Raw genomic sequence first — 17,410 nt, forward strand, 5'->3', positions numbered from 1 at the left:
TTGTCATTTTCATAAATGACCTGGATGAGGAAGTGGAGGGATGGGTTGGTAAGTTTGCTGACGACACCAAGGTAGGTGGTGTTGTGGATAGTTTGGAGGGATGTCAGAAGTTGCAGCGAGACATAGATAGAATGCAAGACTGGGCGGAGAAGTGGCAGATGGACTTCAACCCGGATAAGTGTGTGGTGATCCATTTTGGCAGATCCAATGGGATGAAGCAGCAATATAATATGAAGGGTACCATTCTTAGCAGTGTAGAGGATCAGAAGGACCTTGGGGTCCGGGTCCATAGGACTCTTAAATCGGCCTCGCAGGTGGAGGATGCGGTCAAGAAGGCGTACGGCGTACTGGCCTTCATTAATCGAGGGATTGAGTTTAGGAGTCGGGAGATAATGCTGCAGCTTTATAGGACCCTGGTTAGACCCCACTTGGAGTACTGCGCGCAGTTCTGGTCACCTCATTACAGGAAAGATGTTGAAGCCATTGAAAGGGTGCAGAGGAGATTTACAAGGATGTTGCCTGGATTGGGGGGCATGCCTTATGAGGATAGGTTGAGGGAGCTTGGTCTCTTCTCCCTGGAGAGACGAAGGATGAGAGGTGACCTGATAGAGGTTTACAAGATGTTGAGAGGTCTGGATAGGGTAGACTCTCAGAGGCTATTTCCAAGGGCTGAAATGGTTGCTACGAGAGGACACAGGTTTAAGGTGCTGGGGGGTAGGTACAGAGGAGATGTCAGGGGTAAGTTTTTCACTCAGAGGGTGGTGGGTGAGTGGAATCGGCTGACGTCGGTGGTGGTGGAGGCAAACTCGTTGGGGTCTTTTAAGAGACTTCTGGATGAGTACATGGGATTTAATGGGATTGAGGGCTATAGATAGGCCTAGAGGTGGGGATGTGATCGGCGCAACCTGTGGGCCGAAGGGCCTGTTTGTGCTGTGGCTTTCTATGTTCTATGTTCTATGAGACAGATACAGGCTGGAGAAGACGGGGAGACAAAATTTCCAGTACGAGAAGAAAAAGGAGAAACAGACCCCAACATTGTATCTGACATGTAAATGGTGACACGGTTCTCATCATAAATGTCTTAAAATAATGAAAACTATATTAAATGGTGGCTTGACGTGTTTTTAGGAGGTTTTCGAGATAGAAGGCTTTTGCTTGAGTGCAGTTCAGTTGGAGAGAATAGTTGGTGTGCCTCAGTTTTTTACAGGTGTACTGCGATGTAAAAAGGGTTGGGAACCGCTGCTGTAAACCCACTATACCGACCACGGAGTTGGAAACAAAGGTTAGATTTAGTTTATTGACAAAATGTAATCATTTTGAATCATATTTGTGGCACACTTGTGGGGCTTCCATGGTACTCCAGTGTGCCGGTTAGGAAACTCTGACCTGACCACAGTGTGATTAAAACCTGTGAGTGCAGTGATCTTACAGTGAGATCTTACAGACAGACACATGGCTGCACACACAGACACACACACACAGACAGACACACAGACACATGGCTGCACACACAGACACACACACACAGACAGACACACACAGACACATGGCTGCACACACATGCACACAGACACACTCCTCCAGCGAAGCTGGGAGAATGTGGAAGTGGCACCACTGACAGTGGTGTGAATTTAAAAGAAAGGCATCATGGTGCTGACTGCACAACAGGAAGCAAAGGATGGGAAGCGTGGAGCGAGTGGGCAAACATGAGAGAAGCTGACATTGCAGAAGCAGGCAAAATAAATAGCAGAGTGGTGAAGGCATAAATAGAAATGTCCTTGACGGGGAGTCTGCTCCAGCTAGATATAGACAAATGGGTGCCCCCTTTGGCACTGATGCCTGCAATATCTCACTGGCACGGTCAGCGTGACATGTTGTGCCGAATGCTTAACCTGCTGTGCAGAGTGCACCAGGTTAAAGTCCAACAGGTTTATTTGGTAGCAAAATCCACTAGCTTTCGGAGCGCTGCCCCTTCGTCAGGTGAGGCAGCGCTCCGAAAGCTAGTGGATTTTGCTACCAAATAAACCTGTTGGACTTTAACCTGCTGTTGTGAGACTTCTTACTGTGTTTACCCCAGTCCAACGCCAGCATCTCCACATCAGTGCACCAGTGCAGGGAGAGAGTCGAAAGCACAGCGGGCAAGTCCACTGGATGGGATGCTGTTCTTTCAGCTCTGGCCTCAGCTGCCCTCTGCTGGTTGTAAGCGGGAAGGATCTGGTCCGTGACAAGCCACTTCCCACTGAGTATTAGCTCTCACGTCCATACTGCCCTGATTCTACAAGAATTCTCAGTCTTGCTCAGCAGAGTCACAGAATGGTTGGAAAAATGTTAGACTGGCTCACTGGGAACTGTTGTTCTGAGAATACAGTAAGAGTTTTAACAACACCAGGTTAAACATTTAACCTGGTGTTATTAAAACTCTTCCTGTGTTTACCCCAGTCCAACGCCGGCATCTCCACATCACGTTCTGAGAATAGACAGAGCTTCACTCAGCAATTTTGAGATCATGGCTGGAATATTGGATTTAAAGTGTTCAGCGTCTCCCTTGTTTTGGGATCCGATGTGAAATGAGTTTGAAGAGTCCCAGTTTGCAGTAACTGCTCCAGAATGTCCCAATCGTCTGGAGTAACATCTCGGACCTTGAGAGCATCATTGGCCCATTCAAACAAGGATTTAACCTCTCTGCAAGGTTGTTTGATCTGGACAGACCACATTGGCAATGCTATGAGTCTATCTACAGTATTTATCTGTTGCTGATGTTTTAATGTTTTGATTTGTCCTTTTTTTCAAACTGATTTTCTCTGTTGCCTAGGTAACAAACCTTAGTGACGTGGAGGCATTGCAAACGGATGATTTGGACAATAGCACAGTGTATGTAGGTGCGGAGAGGAAAAACAGGCTGCCCTTGCTCGGTAAGCTGTGGTTTCCCATTGCAACACAGGAAGTGGTTCAGCCCGTCATAGCCGTCCATTGGAATCCGTTCCAATTCCCCTCACTTTCTCTATCCCCTTTTCTGCTTCTCATACTGAACTCCTGTCCTTTTCGATCCAGCTTCTTTTTAATTGACGCTTATAGTACAGCATTCCCATGTTCCAAAACTCAGCAAAAACTTTGTTCTAACTACCTCATAAGAATCATATTCTTTTAAACTTGCGTTCATTATATATTGAATCATGGAGGCGGCGGTGTAATGATATTGTCACTGGACGAGTAAATCCAGAGACCCAGGGTAATTCTCTGTCTGGGGGACCCATTGTCGTAAAAACCCATCTGGGTCACTAATGTCCTTCAGGGAAGGAAATCTGCCGTCTTTACTGGGTCTGGCCGACATGTGACCCCAGAGCCCCAGCCACAGCAATGTGGTTGACTCTCAACTGCCCTCTGAAATGGCCGAGTAAGACACTCGGTTCAAGCAAGTAGGGATGGGTATCAAATGCTGGCCCAGCCAGCGACACCCGCATTCCAAGAAATAATTTTGGAAAAGGTTAGTCGCTAACTATATGATTTGATTAAAAATTAAATTGACCTAATAGTCTGGTTCATTGAAGATGGAATATCTTCATGGTGCGTATCTCAGCACAGCTGGACTGTTGTTTTATCCTCTCAATTGTTTTAGGCCAAAGAAGCCAACTTGCATTTATGGATAGTGGAGGAGAGAGAAGTTGGTGGCACTTTTATAACATTTTAAACACCTCAGTTGTGACTTTGGGCAAAGATTTAAGACTTTGAGCGAGAGATACAGGAGGGATTCTTCTCGTGATCGCGTGAAGTTTATGCCCTTTTGTCACTAATTTGCCAACTGATGGAAACGTGTTCTTAGCCCTTTCAAAATCTTTCATAATGAACGCCCTGTGGTACATTCTCTTAAAATGTTCAGTTTCAAATAGAGTACGCACCTTTCTATTTTGAATATAGACTGATGTCTGTAGTGGTTATGAGCATGCATGAGTTGTGCCATTAGTAGCGTGGGCTTTCGTGGTTACCATGAGGGACATGTTTAACCAGCTGCCTCCAGCAGGTTTATTTGGTGGCACGAGCTTTCGGAGCGTTGCCCCTTCATCAGGTGAGTGAAGAGTTGGGTTCACAAGCAGGGCACATATAGACACAAACTCAATTACAAGATAATAGTTGGAATGTGAGTCTTAACAGGTAATCAAGTCTTTACAGGTGCAGACAATGTGAGTGGAGAGAGGGTTAAGCACAGGTTAAAGAGGTGTGAATTGTCTCCAGCCAGGACAGTTAGTGAGATTTTGCAAGCCCAGGCAAGTCGTGGAGGTTATAGATAGTGTGACATGAACCCAAGATCCCGGTTGAGGCCGCCCGCATGTGTGCGGAACTTGGCTGTCAGTTTCTGCTCGGCGATTCTGCATTGTGTGTTGTGACGGCTGCCATGGAGAACGCTTACCCGAAGATCAGACGCTGAATGCCCGTAACTGCTGAAGTGTTCCCCGACAGGAAGGGAACACTCCTGCCTGGTGATTGTCGAGCGGTGTCCATTCATCCGTTGTCGTAGTGTCTGCATGGTCTCCCCAATGTACCATGCCTCGGGACATCCTTTCCTGCAGCGTATCAGGTAGACAACGTTGGCCGAGTACCTGGTGGATGGTCTTCTCACGTGAGATGGCATCCGTGTCGATGATCCGGCACGTCTTGCAGAGGTTGCTGTGGCAGGGTTGTGTGATGTCGTGGTCACTGTTCTTCTGAAGGCTGGGTAGTTTGCTGCTGACAATGGTCTGTTTGAGGTTGCGTGATTGTTTGAAGGCAAGTAGTGGAGGTGTGGGGTGGACTTGGCGAGATGTTCGTCTTCATTGATGACATGTTGAAGGCTCCGGAGAAGTTGTCGTAGCTTCTCCGCTCCAGAGAAGTACTGGACGACGAAGGGTACTCTGTCCACCGAGTCCCATGTTTGTCTTCTGAGGAGATCGGTGCGGTTTTACACTGGCACGTCGATCTGTTGATCGATGAGTTGAACGCCATATCCTGCTCTTACGAGGGCGTCTTTCAGCGTCTGTAGGTATCTGTTGCGATCCTCCTCGTCTGAGCAGATCCTGTGCATACTGAGGGCTTATCCCTAGGGGACGGCTTCTTTAATGTGTTTAGGGTGGAAATTGGAGAAGTGGAACATCGTGAGGTTATCCGTGGCTTGCGGTACAGTGAGGTGCTGAGGTGACTGTCCTTGATGGAGATGCGTGTGTCCAAGAATGCAACCGATTCCGGAGAGTAGTCCATGGTGAGTCTGATGGTGGGATGGAACTTGTTGATGTCATCATAGAGTTGTTTCAGTGATTGTTCACCATGAGTCCAAAAGAAGAAAATGTCGTCGATGTATCTAGTGTATAGCATCGGTTGAAGGTCCTGTGCAGTGAAGAGGTCTTGTTCGAACCTGTGCATGAAGATGTTGGCATATTGAGGTGCGAATTTGGTCCCCATGGCTGTTCCATGTGTCTGGATGAAGAACTGGTTGTTGAAGGTGAAGACATTGTGATCCAAGATGAAGCGGATGAGTTGTAGAATTGCATCTGGAGATTGGCAGTTGTCGACATTGAGTACTGAGGCTGTTGCAGCAATGCCATCATCGTGGGGGATGTTGGTGTTGAGTGCCGCGACATCCATTGTGACGAGGAGTGCTCCTGGTTCAACTGCTCCATGTGTGCTGAGTTTCTGTAAGAACTCCGTAGTGTCGCGACAGAAGCTGGGGTTCTTTATACGATGGATGCCCTCGATGTAGCCGGAGAGGTTCTCACACAGCGTCCCATTGCCTGACACGATGGGACAGCCAGGTGTGTTGGTCTTGTGTATCTTCGGGAGGCAGTCGAGATCTCCAAGGTGAGGAGTACATGGGATGAGAGCACGGAGGGTGTTCTGAAGGTCTGGATCAAAGGTCTTGATCAGTCTGTTGAGTTGACGGGTGTGTTCGTTGGTCGGATCTGCGGGTAACTGTCTGTAGTGTTCCTTGTTGTTCAGTTGTCGGTACACTTCTCTGCAGTAATCCGTTCTGTTCAGTATGACGGTGGCCCCTCCTTTGTCTGCTGGCTTGATGACAATGTTGCCACGACGCCACACAACCCTACCACAGCATCCTCTGCAAGACGTGCCGGATCATCGACACGGATGCCATCATCTCACATGAGAACACCATCCACCAGGTATGCGGTACGTACTCTTGCGACTCAGCCAACATTGTCTACCTGATACGCTGCAGGAAAGGATGTCCCGAGGCATGGTACATTGGGGAGACCATGCAGACGCTACGACAACGGATGAATGGGCACCGCTCGACAATCACCAGGCAGGAGTGTTCTCTTCCTGTTGGGGAGAACTTCAGCGGTCACGGGCATTCAGCCTGTGATCTTCGGGTAAGCGTTCTCCAAGGCGGCCTTCACGACAAGGCAGAATCGCTGAGCAGAAATTGATAGCCAAGTTCCGCACACATGAGGACGGCCTCAACCGGGATCTTGTTCATGTCACACTATCTGTAACCCCCACGACTTGCCTGGGCTTGCAAAATCTCACTAACTGTCCTGGCTGGAGACAATACACATCTCTTTAACCTGTGCTTAACCCTCTCTCCACTCACATTGTCTGCACCTGTAAAATCTTGATTACCTGTAAAGACTCGCATTCCAACCATTATCTTGTAATTGGGTTTGTGTCCATATATGCCGTGTTTGTGAACCCAACTCTTCACTCACCTGATGAAGGGGCAGTGCTCCGAAAGCTCATGGTGCCAAATAAACCTGTTGGACTTTAACCTGGTGTTGTGAGACTACTTACTGTGCTTACCCCAGTCCAACACCGACAACTCCACATCATAGCTGCCTCCAGTTTTGGTTCCCTGCTGTTCTGTATTTCAACATTTTTACCAGTAAAGAAGATTGGACATTGCAACGTGTCCTACTATCATTTTGGTGGCCAAGTTGCCACATCTTTTACCCAGCTCGCAATTCCCATTCTGCCTTCCTGTTTAAAATAAATTTGGCTTCTGAGAAAGCAAAGATTGTCTGGGTGCCACGTCCCGTCCTTCTCAAATGCCTGTAACTTTGATTGTTCAGACTGAAAGTTTCCTGTTAAATCATCATCATCCATTACCTCTCCATTAATATTATATTCTCCTGGGATCCTGTTATGTTCAGGTTTGATTATCCCTATCCCAACTGCAAAACCAACTCTTATGGGGTGGGTTATTGTCTAATTGGAAAAGTATGCAACCCTCGTACGTCCTCATTCTCTGGAGACGCATCAGAATTCCCATCATCTCCATGGCAGGCGGAAGGGAAGTAAATCACATGGAGTTCAGCGCTCAAGACCAATCTCTGTCCCCCTCACATTGGAGACGGATCCTTCCTCGGGCATTGACTTTGCTGCTCCATGTGTTTGTGACCAATCACTGGCAATTATAAGGTTCTTTCTTTGTTTTCTAGATTTGGTTCATGTCTCCATGTTAACTGTGAATATTCTGCCCCTGTTCAGCTTCCCAGACATCCGATCGCAGTTCTCCACCACCCGGATACATTCCAGATGGGCAGCAGCAAGTGGCACGCAATGGATCCTACACCAGCATCAACAGTGAAGGCGAATTCATTCCCGAGAGTATGGACCAAGTAAGGAACCTCCATCAGTCGTGACAGGAGTGAAGGAGTGACCAGCTCACTTTCTGTAGTGACAGGAGTGTACCAGCTCACTTTCTGTAGTGACAGGAGTGTACCAGCTCTCTATCTGTAGTGTCAGGAGTGTACAGCTCACTCTCTGTAGTGTCAGGAGTGTACCAGCTCACTTTCTGTAGTGACAGGAGTGTACCAGCTCACTATCTCTAGTGACAGGAGTGTACCAGCTCACTTTCTCTAGTGACAGGAGTGTACCAGCTCACTTTCTCTAGTGTCAGGAGTGTACCAGCTCACTCTCTGTAGTGTCAGGAGTGTACCAGCTCACTCTCTGTAGTGTCAGGAGTGTACCAGCTCACTCTCTGTAGTGACAGGAGTGTACCAGCTCACCCTCTGTAGTGACAGGAGTGTCATGATGCAGAGATGCTGGCGTCGGACTGGGGTAAACACAGTAAGAAGTCTCACAACACCAGGTTAAAGTCCAACAGGTTTATTTGGTAGCAAAAGCCACAAGTCTTCGGAGCGCTGCCCCTTCATCAGGTGAGTGGGAGTTCTGTTCACAAACAGGGCACAAAGACACAAACTCAATTTACAAAATAATGGTTGGAATGCGAGTCTTTACAGGTAATCAAGTCTCAAAGGTACAGACAATGTGAGTGGAGAGAGCGTTAAGCACAGGTTAAAGAGATGTGTATTGTCTCCAGACAGGACAGTTAGTGAGATTTTGCAAGTTCAACCAGATGAAATCGAAGTTCTCAGCCGAGGGCTCAATTTCTGCCCCACCACCAAAATAGACCCCATCAGTCTCGCAGCGGACACAGAGGAATTCATCAGGCGAATGAGGCTGCGGGAGTTCTTGCACAAACCCCAAGAGGCCAACAGCGAACACAACGAGACAACCAATGAACCGGAACAGCCGACAGAGAGATCCGCAGTGCAGCAACCGAAGAGGAAAGAGTCGAATTGGACTCCTCCGGAAGGCCGCTGCCCTCAACTTGACATGTATGCCCAAGCCGTCAGGAGGCGCGTCAACACCAGATTCATCAACCGCACTCACGAGACAGCCCCGAATATCATCCAAGCACAACGCAACGCCATCTGCGCTCTCAAGACCAACCGCAACATTATCATCAAACCAGCAGACAAAGGAGTGACCATTGACATACTGAACAGAACGGATTACTGCAAAGAAGTGTACCGACAACTGAACAACGAGGAACACTACGGACAGTTACCGCAGATCCGACCGAAGAAAACACCCGTCAACTCAACACTCTGATCAAGACCTTTGATCTGGACCTTCAGAACACCCTCCGTACTCTCATCCCACATATTCCCCGCGTTGGAGATCTCTACTGCCTCCCGAAGACACACAAGGCAAACACACCCGGCCGTCCCATCATATTGGGCAATGGTGCCTGTGTGAGAATCTCTCCGGCTACGTCGAGGGCATCCTGAAACCCATTGTACAAAGAACCCCCAGCTTTTGTCGCGACACTACGGACTTCCTACAGAAACTCAGCACACACGAAGCAGTTGAACCAGGAGCACTCCTCGTCACAATGGATGTCTCGGCACTCTACACCAGCATCCCCCACGATAATGGCATTGCTGCAACTGCCTCAGTACTCAACACCGACAACTGCCAATCTCCAGATGCAATTTTACAACTCACCCGCTTCATCCTGGACCACAATATCTTCACCTTCAACAACCAGTTCTTCATCCAGACACACGGAACAACCATGGGGACCAAATTCGCACCTCAATATGCCAACATCTTTATGCACAGGTCCGAACAAGACTTCTTCACCGCACAGGACCTTCAACTGATGCTATACACTAGATACATCGATGACATTTTCTTCCTTTGGACTCATGGAGAACAATCACTGAAACAACTATATGATGACATCAACAAGTTCCATCCCACCATCAGACTCACCATGGACTACTCTCCGGAATCGGTTCGCACTTGGACACAAGCATCTCCATCAAGGACGGTCACCTCAGCACCTCACTGTACCGCAAGCCCACGGATAACCTCACGATGCTCCACTTCTCCAGCTTCCACCCTAAACACGTTAAAGAAGCCATCCCCTATGGACAAGCCCTCCGAATACACAGGATCTGCTCGGATGAGGAGGATCGCAACAGACACCTCCAGACGCTGAAAGATGCCCTCATAAGAACAGGATCTGGCGCTCGACTCATCGATCGACAGTTCCGACGCGCCACAGCGAAAAACCGCACCTGTAATGTCAGGAGTGTGCCAGCTCACTGTCATGACAGGAGTGTACCAGCTCACTCTCTGTAGTGTCATGATGTACCAGCTCACTCTCTGTAGTGACAGGAGTGTACCAGCTCACACTCTATAGTGACAGGAGTGTACCAGCTCACTCTCTGTAGTGACAGGAGTGTACCAGCTCACTCTCTGTAGTGACAGGAGTGTACCAGCTCACACTCTATAGTGACAGGAGTGTACCAGCTCACTCTCTGTAGTGACAGGAGTGTACCAGCTCACTCTCTGTAGTGACAGGAGTGTACCAGCTCACTCTCTGTAGTGACAGGAGTGTACCAGCTCACTCTCTGTAGTGACAGGAGTGTACCAGCTCACTCTCTGTAGTGACAGGAGTGTACCAGCTCACTCTCTGTAGTGACAGGAGTGTACCAGCTCACTCTCTGTAGTGACAGGAGTGTACCAGCTCACTCTCTGTAGTGACAGGAGTGTACCAGCTCACTCTCTGTAGTGACAGGAGTGTACCAGCTCACTCTCTGTAGTGACAGGAGTGTACCAGCTCACTCTCTGTAGTGACAGGAGTGTACCAGCTCACTCTCTGTAGTGACAGGAGTGTACCAGCTCACTCTCTGTAGTGACAGGAGTGTACCAGCTCACTCTCTGTAGTGACAGGAGTGTACCAGCTCACTCTCTGTAGTGACAGGAGTGTACCAGCTCACTCTCTGTAGTGACAGGAGTGTACCAGCTCACTCTCTGTAGTGACAGGAGTGTACCAGCTCACTCTCTGTAGTGACAGGAGTGTACCAGCTCACTCTCTGTCGTGACAGGAGTGTACCAGCACACTCTCTTTCGTGATAATGATGGGCTGGCACCTTGTCCTCGGGAGAATTTTAATTGGGAAGTTGGAATGTTACAGGGATGCTGAATTTTTCTCTCCTGTTATTCCTCTGCTTCCTCGACTTCCTGGTTTTATCATGTCAGTTATTGAATACATTCAAGCAAAGACTTCTTGTTTGACGTGTGATTGTTTTGTTGGCAGATGCTGGACCCGCTGTCAATGAGCAGCCCTGAGAACTCAGCGTCGGGGAGCTGTCCATCCCTCGACAGTCCTCTCGACAGGTAACAGCCCCTAACCCTCGCTCGCACCAAGCCCTGTCCACTCGTCATCCGTGTGCTTATTGACCTAATTTTGTTCCTGGTTCCACAGTGTCGCCAATTTGGAATTTTTATCCTTGTGTTTAAATCCTTTGTCTGTAATCTCCTCCAGTCCTAAAACTCTGCCAATTCTCCATTACTCAGGTACATTCCCAGGTTTAATCACTGCGCCATGAGCAACCATGCCTTGAGCTGTCTGAACCCTAACTGCTGGAATTCTCTCTCCGCCCCTCTCTCCTCTTTTCGGACTCTCCTTAAAACCTACCTCCTTTGGCCAAGCTTTTGACCACCTGTCCTAATGTCTCCTTATGTGTCAGATTTCATTTGATAATCACCCCTGGTGGAAGCACCTTGTAACATTTGACTACATTGAAGGTGCTGCCTCTCGATGTAATATATATCTAATCTGAAAGTTTCTGTGATGTTGACTTCATTCAGGACAAGGGGTTTCACACCGCGTTATACTTGATCAATTTAAAGTGCCATAAGCAAGAAAACAAATTAGTTTCATCAGACCTGTTAGACCGACAGTGGACAAAGAGGACAAATAGGAAAGCAGGTGACATTTTATTGAAGTTTATTTATTTAGTGTCACAAGTCGGCTTACATTAACACTGCAATGAAGTTACTGTGAAACTCCCCTCGTCGCCACACTCCGGCGCCTGTTCCGGTAACACTGAGGGAGAATTTAGCACGGCCAATGCACCCTAACCAGCACGTCTTTCGCACTATGGGAGGAAACAGGAGCACCCGGAGGAAACCCATGCAGACACGGGGAGAACGTGCAAACTCCACACAGACAGTGACCCAAGCCAGGAATTGAACCCGGGTCCCTGGCGCTGTGAGGCAGCAGCACAAACCATTGTGCCACCGTACCGACCCATGGGAATAGAAGTGTTTTGAGGGAATGCAAACACAAGAAAACCTGCATTTGTTTATTTTGCGCTTTTCACAACCTCAGACATTCCCAAAGCACTGTACAGCCAGTGAAATACTTTTGAAGAGGAGTCCCACTTGTAAGATAGGAAACATCACATCCAGCTTTTGCACAGCAAGATCCCACAAGCAGCAATGAGCTAATGACCAGATAGTCTTATTTTTAATGATGTTAATCGATATAGGAAGGATGTCTGAGGTAGGTTCTTTACTCAGAGTGGTTGGGGTGTGGAATGGACTGCCTGCAGTGATAGTGGAGTCAGACACTTCAGGAACATTTAAGCGGTTATTGGATAGGCACATGGAGCACACCAGGATGATAGGGAGTGGGATAGCTTGATCTTGGTTTCAGACAAAGCTCGGCACAACAGGCCGAAGGGCCTGTTCTGTGCTGTACTGTTCTATGAGGGGTAAATGCTGTCACAGGACAGCAGGGGGAAATTGCTTGCTCTTTGAAATAATGCCATGGGATCTTTTCTGCCCATCTAAGAGACCAGGCGGGTGTATCGTTTAATGTCTTGTCCAAAAGGCAGGGCCTCTGACAGTGCAGCATTCTCTCTGTACTGCACTGGGAGCGCCAGCCTGGATTTTGTGCTTGCAAGTCTCAGAAGTGGGGCGTGAACCCATGACTTTCTGATTCAGGGATGGCAATGCTACCCAGCCAGTTAAGCTGGCAGACCATGAGGCAGTGTAACGTGACTGATAAATGTTGGGTGGTCTGATCCCATGCCTGTGCGAATGCCAGCTGGTGATGGCGGTTTGGATCGACTGCAGTGATGGAAGCTGGAGGTAGAAAGATGGAAATGTAGCAGAGCCATTCTAAACGCACCCTCAGCACAATGGGTGTGTTTATAACAGTGAGACTGCAAGTGTTCCCTTACAGCAGATCTGTGCTCACAGTGGAGTGCATGCTTACCTTCAGTGACTGGTGTACGAGGACACCCAGGCCTCATTGCACGTTCCCCTGTCTCAATCTATAGCCATTCAGGTAATCTGCCTTCCTATTATTGCTACCAAAGTGGATAGCCTCACATTTATCCACATTATACTGCAACTGCCATGCATTTGTCTATACATTCTGAATAACTGGGACCCGAGCACTGATCCCTGTAGTACCCCACTCATCACTGCCTGCTACTGAGAAAAAGGCCTGTTTACTCCTGTTCTTCACCATCTGTTTCCTATCCATCTCAATACACCACCCACAATCCTATGTGTTTTAATTTTGCATGCTAATGTTGTATATGGGAACTTGTCGAATGCCTTCTGAAAGTTCAAATAAACCACATTCACTGGCTCCCCCTCATCAACTCTACTCGCTACTTCCTCGAGGAATTCCAGTAGATTTGTCAAGCATGATCTCCCTTTGGTAAATCCATGCTGACTCTGTCCGATCCTGCCACTGTTTTCCAAGTGCTCAGCCAATGGACTCTAACATTTTCCCCACTATTGACATCAGGCTGACTGGTCTACAATTCCCTGCTTTCTCTCTACCTCCCTTTTTAAATCAAGGGGTTACATTGGAGTTACAATCTGTAGGAACTGTTCCAGAGCCTATTGGATTTTGGAAGATGACCACCTATTTCTGTTGCCATTGCCTACTTGTCTTCCTACCTTATCTGGAGGTGTTAGGCTGTCTCGACACCATTGTTCTGTATTATTGTTGAAGATGCATGTTTGCACATCTGTACATCTCAAACTGAACAAAGACTTGACTGAGAGAAAATTCACTTTTATTCAGTGGATGCGACGGGGCAGGTATGGAAGCTAACACTTGGTTTATTTTGCAGTGACAGCTATCCAAAATCTTGGATGCCCAGAGCACAGAGCTATCCAGATAATCATCAGGATTATTCAGGTGAGCTTTGCGACATCTGTAGCTGAGCCCTTAGCTGCTGGACCCAGACTCCAGAAATCCCTTTCTAACGCTTTCTCTCTCGCCCCCGGCCCCCTCCTCGCCCCCCCCTGCCCCCGCCCCACCCATCGCCCCCGCACCCCCCCTCGCCCCCGGCTCCCCCCCCCCTCGCCCCCGGCCTCCCCCCCCCCCCCCCCCCCCTCGCCCCCGGCTCCTCACCCCCGGCTCCTCGCCCCCGGCTCCCCCCCCCTCCCCCCCGGCTCCCCCCCCCTCACCCCCGGCTCCCCCCCTCGACCCCGGCCCACTCGCCCCCGGCCACTCGCCCCCGGCCACTCGCCCCCGGCTCCTGGCCCCCGGCTCACCCCCCCCCTCGCCCCCGGCTCCCCCCACCTCGCCCCCGGCTCCCCCACCCTCGCCCCCGGCTTCCCCCCCCCCTCGCCACCCGGCTCCCCTCGTCCCCGGCTCCCCCCCCCCTCCCTCGCCCCCGGCTCACCCCCCCCCCTCGCCCCCGGCTCTCCCCCCCCCCCCCCTCACCCCCGGCTCCCCCCCCTCGCCCCCGGCTCCCCCCCCCTCGCCCCCGCCGCCCCCCTCGCCCCCGGCTCCCCCCCCTCGCCCCCGGCGCCCACCCCCTCACCCCGGCGCCCCCCCCTTCGCCCCTGCCCCCCCCCCTCGCCGCTGCCCCCCCCCCCTCGCTCCCAGCCTCGCCCCCGGCCACTTGCCCCCGACCGCCCCCCCCCTCGCCCCCCGCCCCCCTCCAGCCATCGCCCCCACCCCTGCCCCGGCCTTGCCCCCCGCCCCCGCAACCCCCCTTGCCCCCGCCCCCCTCGCCCCTCGCCCCCCGGCTCCCCCCCCCCCCCCCCCTCGCCCCCGGCTCCCTAGCCCCCGGCTTCCCCCCCCCCCTCGCCCCCGGCTCCTTGCCCCCGGCTCTCCCCCCCCCCCCCTCTCCCCCGGCTCCCCCCCCCCCCTCGCCCCCGGCTCTCCCCCCCCTCGCCCCCGGCTCTCCCCCCCCCCCCTCGCCCCCGGCTCTCCCCCCCCCCCCCCCCCCCCTCTCCCCCGGCTCCCCCCCCCTCGCCCCCGGCTCCCCCCCCCCTCGCCCCCGGCTCCCCCCCTCCCTCGCCCCCCGGCTCCCCCCCTCCCTCGCCCCCCGGCTCCCCCCCTTGCCCCCGGCTTGCCCCCGGCTCCCCCCCCTTGCCCCCGGCTCCCCCCCCCTTGCCCCCGGCTCCCCCCCTTGCCCCCGGCTCCCCCCCTTGCCCCCGGCTCCCCCCCCCCTTGCCCCCCGGCTCCCCCCCCTTGCCCCCGGCTCCCCCCCTTGCCCCCGGCTCCCCCCCCTTGCCCCCGGCTTCCCCCCCTTGCCCCCGGCTCCCCCCCTTGCCCCCGGCTCCCCCCTTGCCCCCGGCTCCCCCCCCTTGCCCCCGGCTCCCCCCCCTTGCCCCCCGGCTCCCCCCCCTTGCCCCCGGCTCCCCCCCCCCTTGCCCCCGGCTCCCCCCCCCTTGCCCCCGGCTCCCCCCCCTTGCCCCCGGCTCCCACCCCCTTGCCCCCGGCTCCCACCCCCTTGCCCCCAGCTCCCACCCCTTGCCCCGGCTCCCATCCCTCGCCCCCGGCCCCCCCCCCTTGCCTCACCCCCCCCCCCTCACCTCCACCCCCCCCCCCCTCACCTCACCCCCGGCCCCCCACCTCACCCCCGGACCCCTCGCCCACCCCTTCCTCTTTTGTGCACCCGCGTGCTCTCTCACGCCCACTCTCTCGCGTGCGCACGTTCTCACTCTTTAGTGCGCCCACCTCTCTCCCTCTCGCGTGTGCGCTCTCTCACCCTCTCTTATGCACCCGCTCTCTCTCACCCCAACTCTCTCGCCCACTCCTCTCTCTTGCGCGTGCTCTCTCTCACACCCACTCTCCCTCTCGCATGCACGCTCTCTCACGTGCGCGCGCTCTACCTTTCACGTACGTGCTCTCTCTCTCTCGCCCGCTCTCTCTCGCCACTCTCTCTCTTGCGCGTGGCTCTCTCTCACACCCACTCTCCCTCTCACATGCACGCTCTCTCACGTACGCGCTCTCTCTCGCACACTCTTTCTGCACGAGAGAGAGAGTGTGCATGCTGAAGAGAAAGAGCGTGTCCCTCGCTCTCTCGTGTTCTCTCTCTCTCACGTGCGCATGTACACTCTTTCCTCCTTTAAGACACCTTAAACGTACCTCTTTGACCAAGCCTTTGGTCATCTGTCCAAATAGTTCCTTCTGTGACTTGGTGTCTACTTCTGATTTACAAAAGTCCTGTAAATTGCTTTGGGATATTTTATTACACGAAAGATGCTGTAAACATATTTGCCGTCGGTTTGTTCCGATGGTCTGTTCCGGTATATGCAAGTTTTGGAATGCGATAAGGCGTGTGCGCGTGCGCGAACGCACAGCAAGATCCCATGGAAACGCATGTGATTTCATGATCAGATAACCTGCTTTTAGTGATGATGGTTGAAGAATTTGGTTGCTGTTGTTCAGGATGTTGCTGTGGGAGTTTTTAACATCCACCTGAGAGGCTCTCAGTTTAACACCTGATCGTGGACACATTACCTGTGACTGTGCAGCATTCCCTCTGTACTCCATTGAAGAGTCAAGGCCAGGTTTTGTGCTGAAGTCTCTGGAGTAGGACTTAAACCCACAACTTCCTGACTGTGAGGTGAGAGCGGTACCACAGAGTAACGCTAGACCCAAGTGCCATAAAACAGCAGATGAGGTACTAGGTTACAGAGGGAAGTACAGAGTACAGAACTCGGATTGCTGTTTACAAGAGTGGTTAGTTCCAGTGTTGGAAGTGTCCTGTTTTGATTTGATTTGATTTATTATTGTCACATGTATTAACATGCAGTGAAAAGTATTGTTTCTTGGGCGCTATACAGACAAAGCATACCGTTCATAGAGAAGGAAAGGAGAGAGTGCAGAATGTAGTGTTACAGTCATAGCTAGGATGTAGAGAAAAATCAACTTAATATAAGGTAGGTCCATTCAAAAGTCTGACAGCAGCAGGAAAGAAGCTGTTCTTGAGTCGGTTAGTACGTGCATTCAGGCTTTTGTAGCTTTTTCCCGACGGAAGAAGGTGGAAGAGAGAATGTCCGGGGTGCGTGGGGTCCTTAATTATGCTGGCTGCTTTGCTGAGGCAGCAGAAAGTGTAGACAGAGTCAATGGATGGGAGGCTGGTTTGCGTGATGGATTGGGCTACATTCACGACCCTTTGTAGTTCCTTGCGGCCTTGGGCAGAGCAGGAGCCCATACCAAGCTGTGATACAACCAGAAAGAATGCTTTCTGTGGGTGTATCTATAAAAGTTAGTGAGTGTCATAGCTGACATGCCAAATTTCCTTAGTCTTCTGAGAAAGTAGAGGCGTTGGTGGGTTTTCTTAACTATAGTGTCGGCATGGGGGGACCAGGACAGGGTTGTTGGTGATCTGGACACGTAAAAAAACATGAAGCCCTCGACCATGTTTGTCCCCTGTTGATGTAGACAGGGGCATGTTCTCCTCTATGCTTCCTGAAGTTGATGACACTCAACAGCCAATGGCAGCGTGATCTCTTTCTATGGCTGTAAAATTCGATACAGTTTAGCCTTTTTATTTTCGGAATAAAATCAAAACCA

General features: G+C 51.6%; 1 protein-coding gene across 1 annotated transcript in view; it reads left to right on the plus strand.

The window, feature by feature from the left end:
* LOC144503951 (mitogen-activated protein kinase kinase kinase 2-like) overlaps nucleotides 1–13,815 on the plus strand; it is a 125,483-nt gene extending 111,668 nt beyond the window's left edge. Inside the window, exons 7-10 of the mRNA XM_078229118.1 lie at nucleotides 2,813–2,912; nucleotides 7,471–7,601; nucleotides 10,880–10,959; nucleotides 13,722–13,815. Coding sequence (XP_078085244.1) covers nucleotides 2,813–2,912; nucleotides 7,471–7,601; nucleotides 10,880–10,959; nucleotides 13,722–13,815 — 405 coding nt within the window. The remainder of the gene's footprint in view (nucleotides 1–2,812; nucleotides 2,913–7,470; nucleotides 7,602–10,879; nucleotides 10,960–13,721) is intronic.
* Nucleotides 13,816–17,410: the final 3,595 nt, after the last annotated feature.

This window comes from Mustelus asterias, chromosome 14 (assembly GCF_964213995.1).
Source record: "Mustelus asterias chromosome 14, sMusAst1.hap1.1, whole genome shotgun sequence".
Classification (NCBI taxonomy): domain Eukaryota; kingdom Metazoa; phylum Chordata; class Chondrichthyes; order Carcharhiniformes; family Triakidae; genus Mustelus; species Mustelus asterias.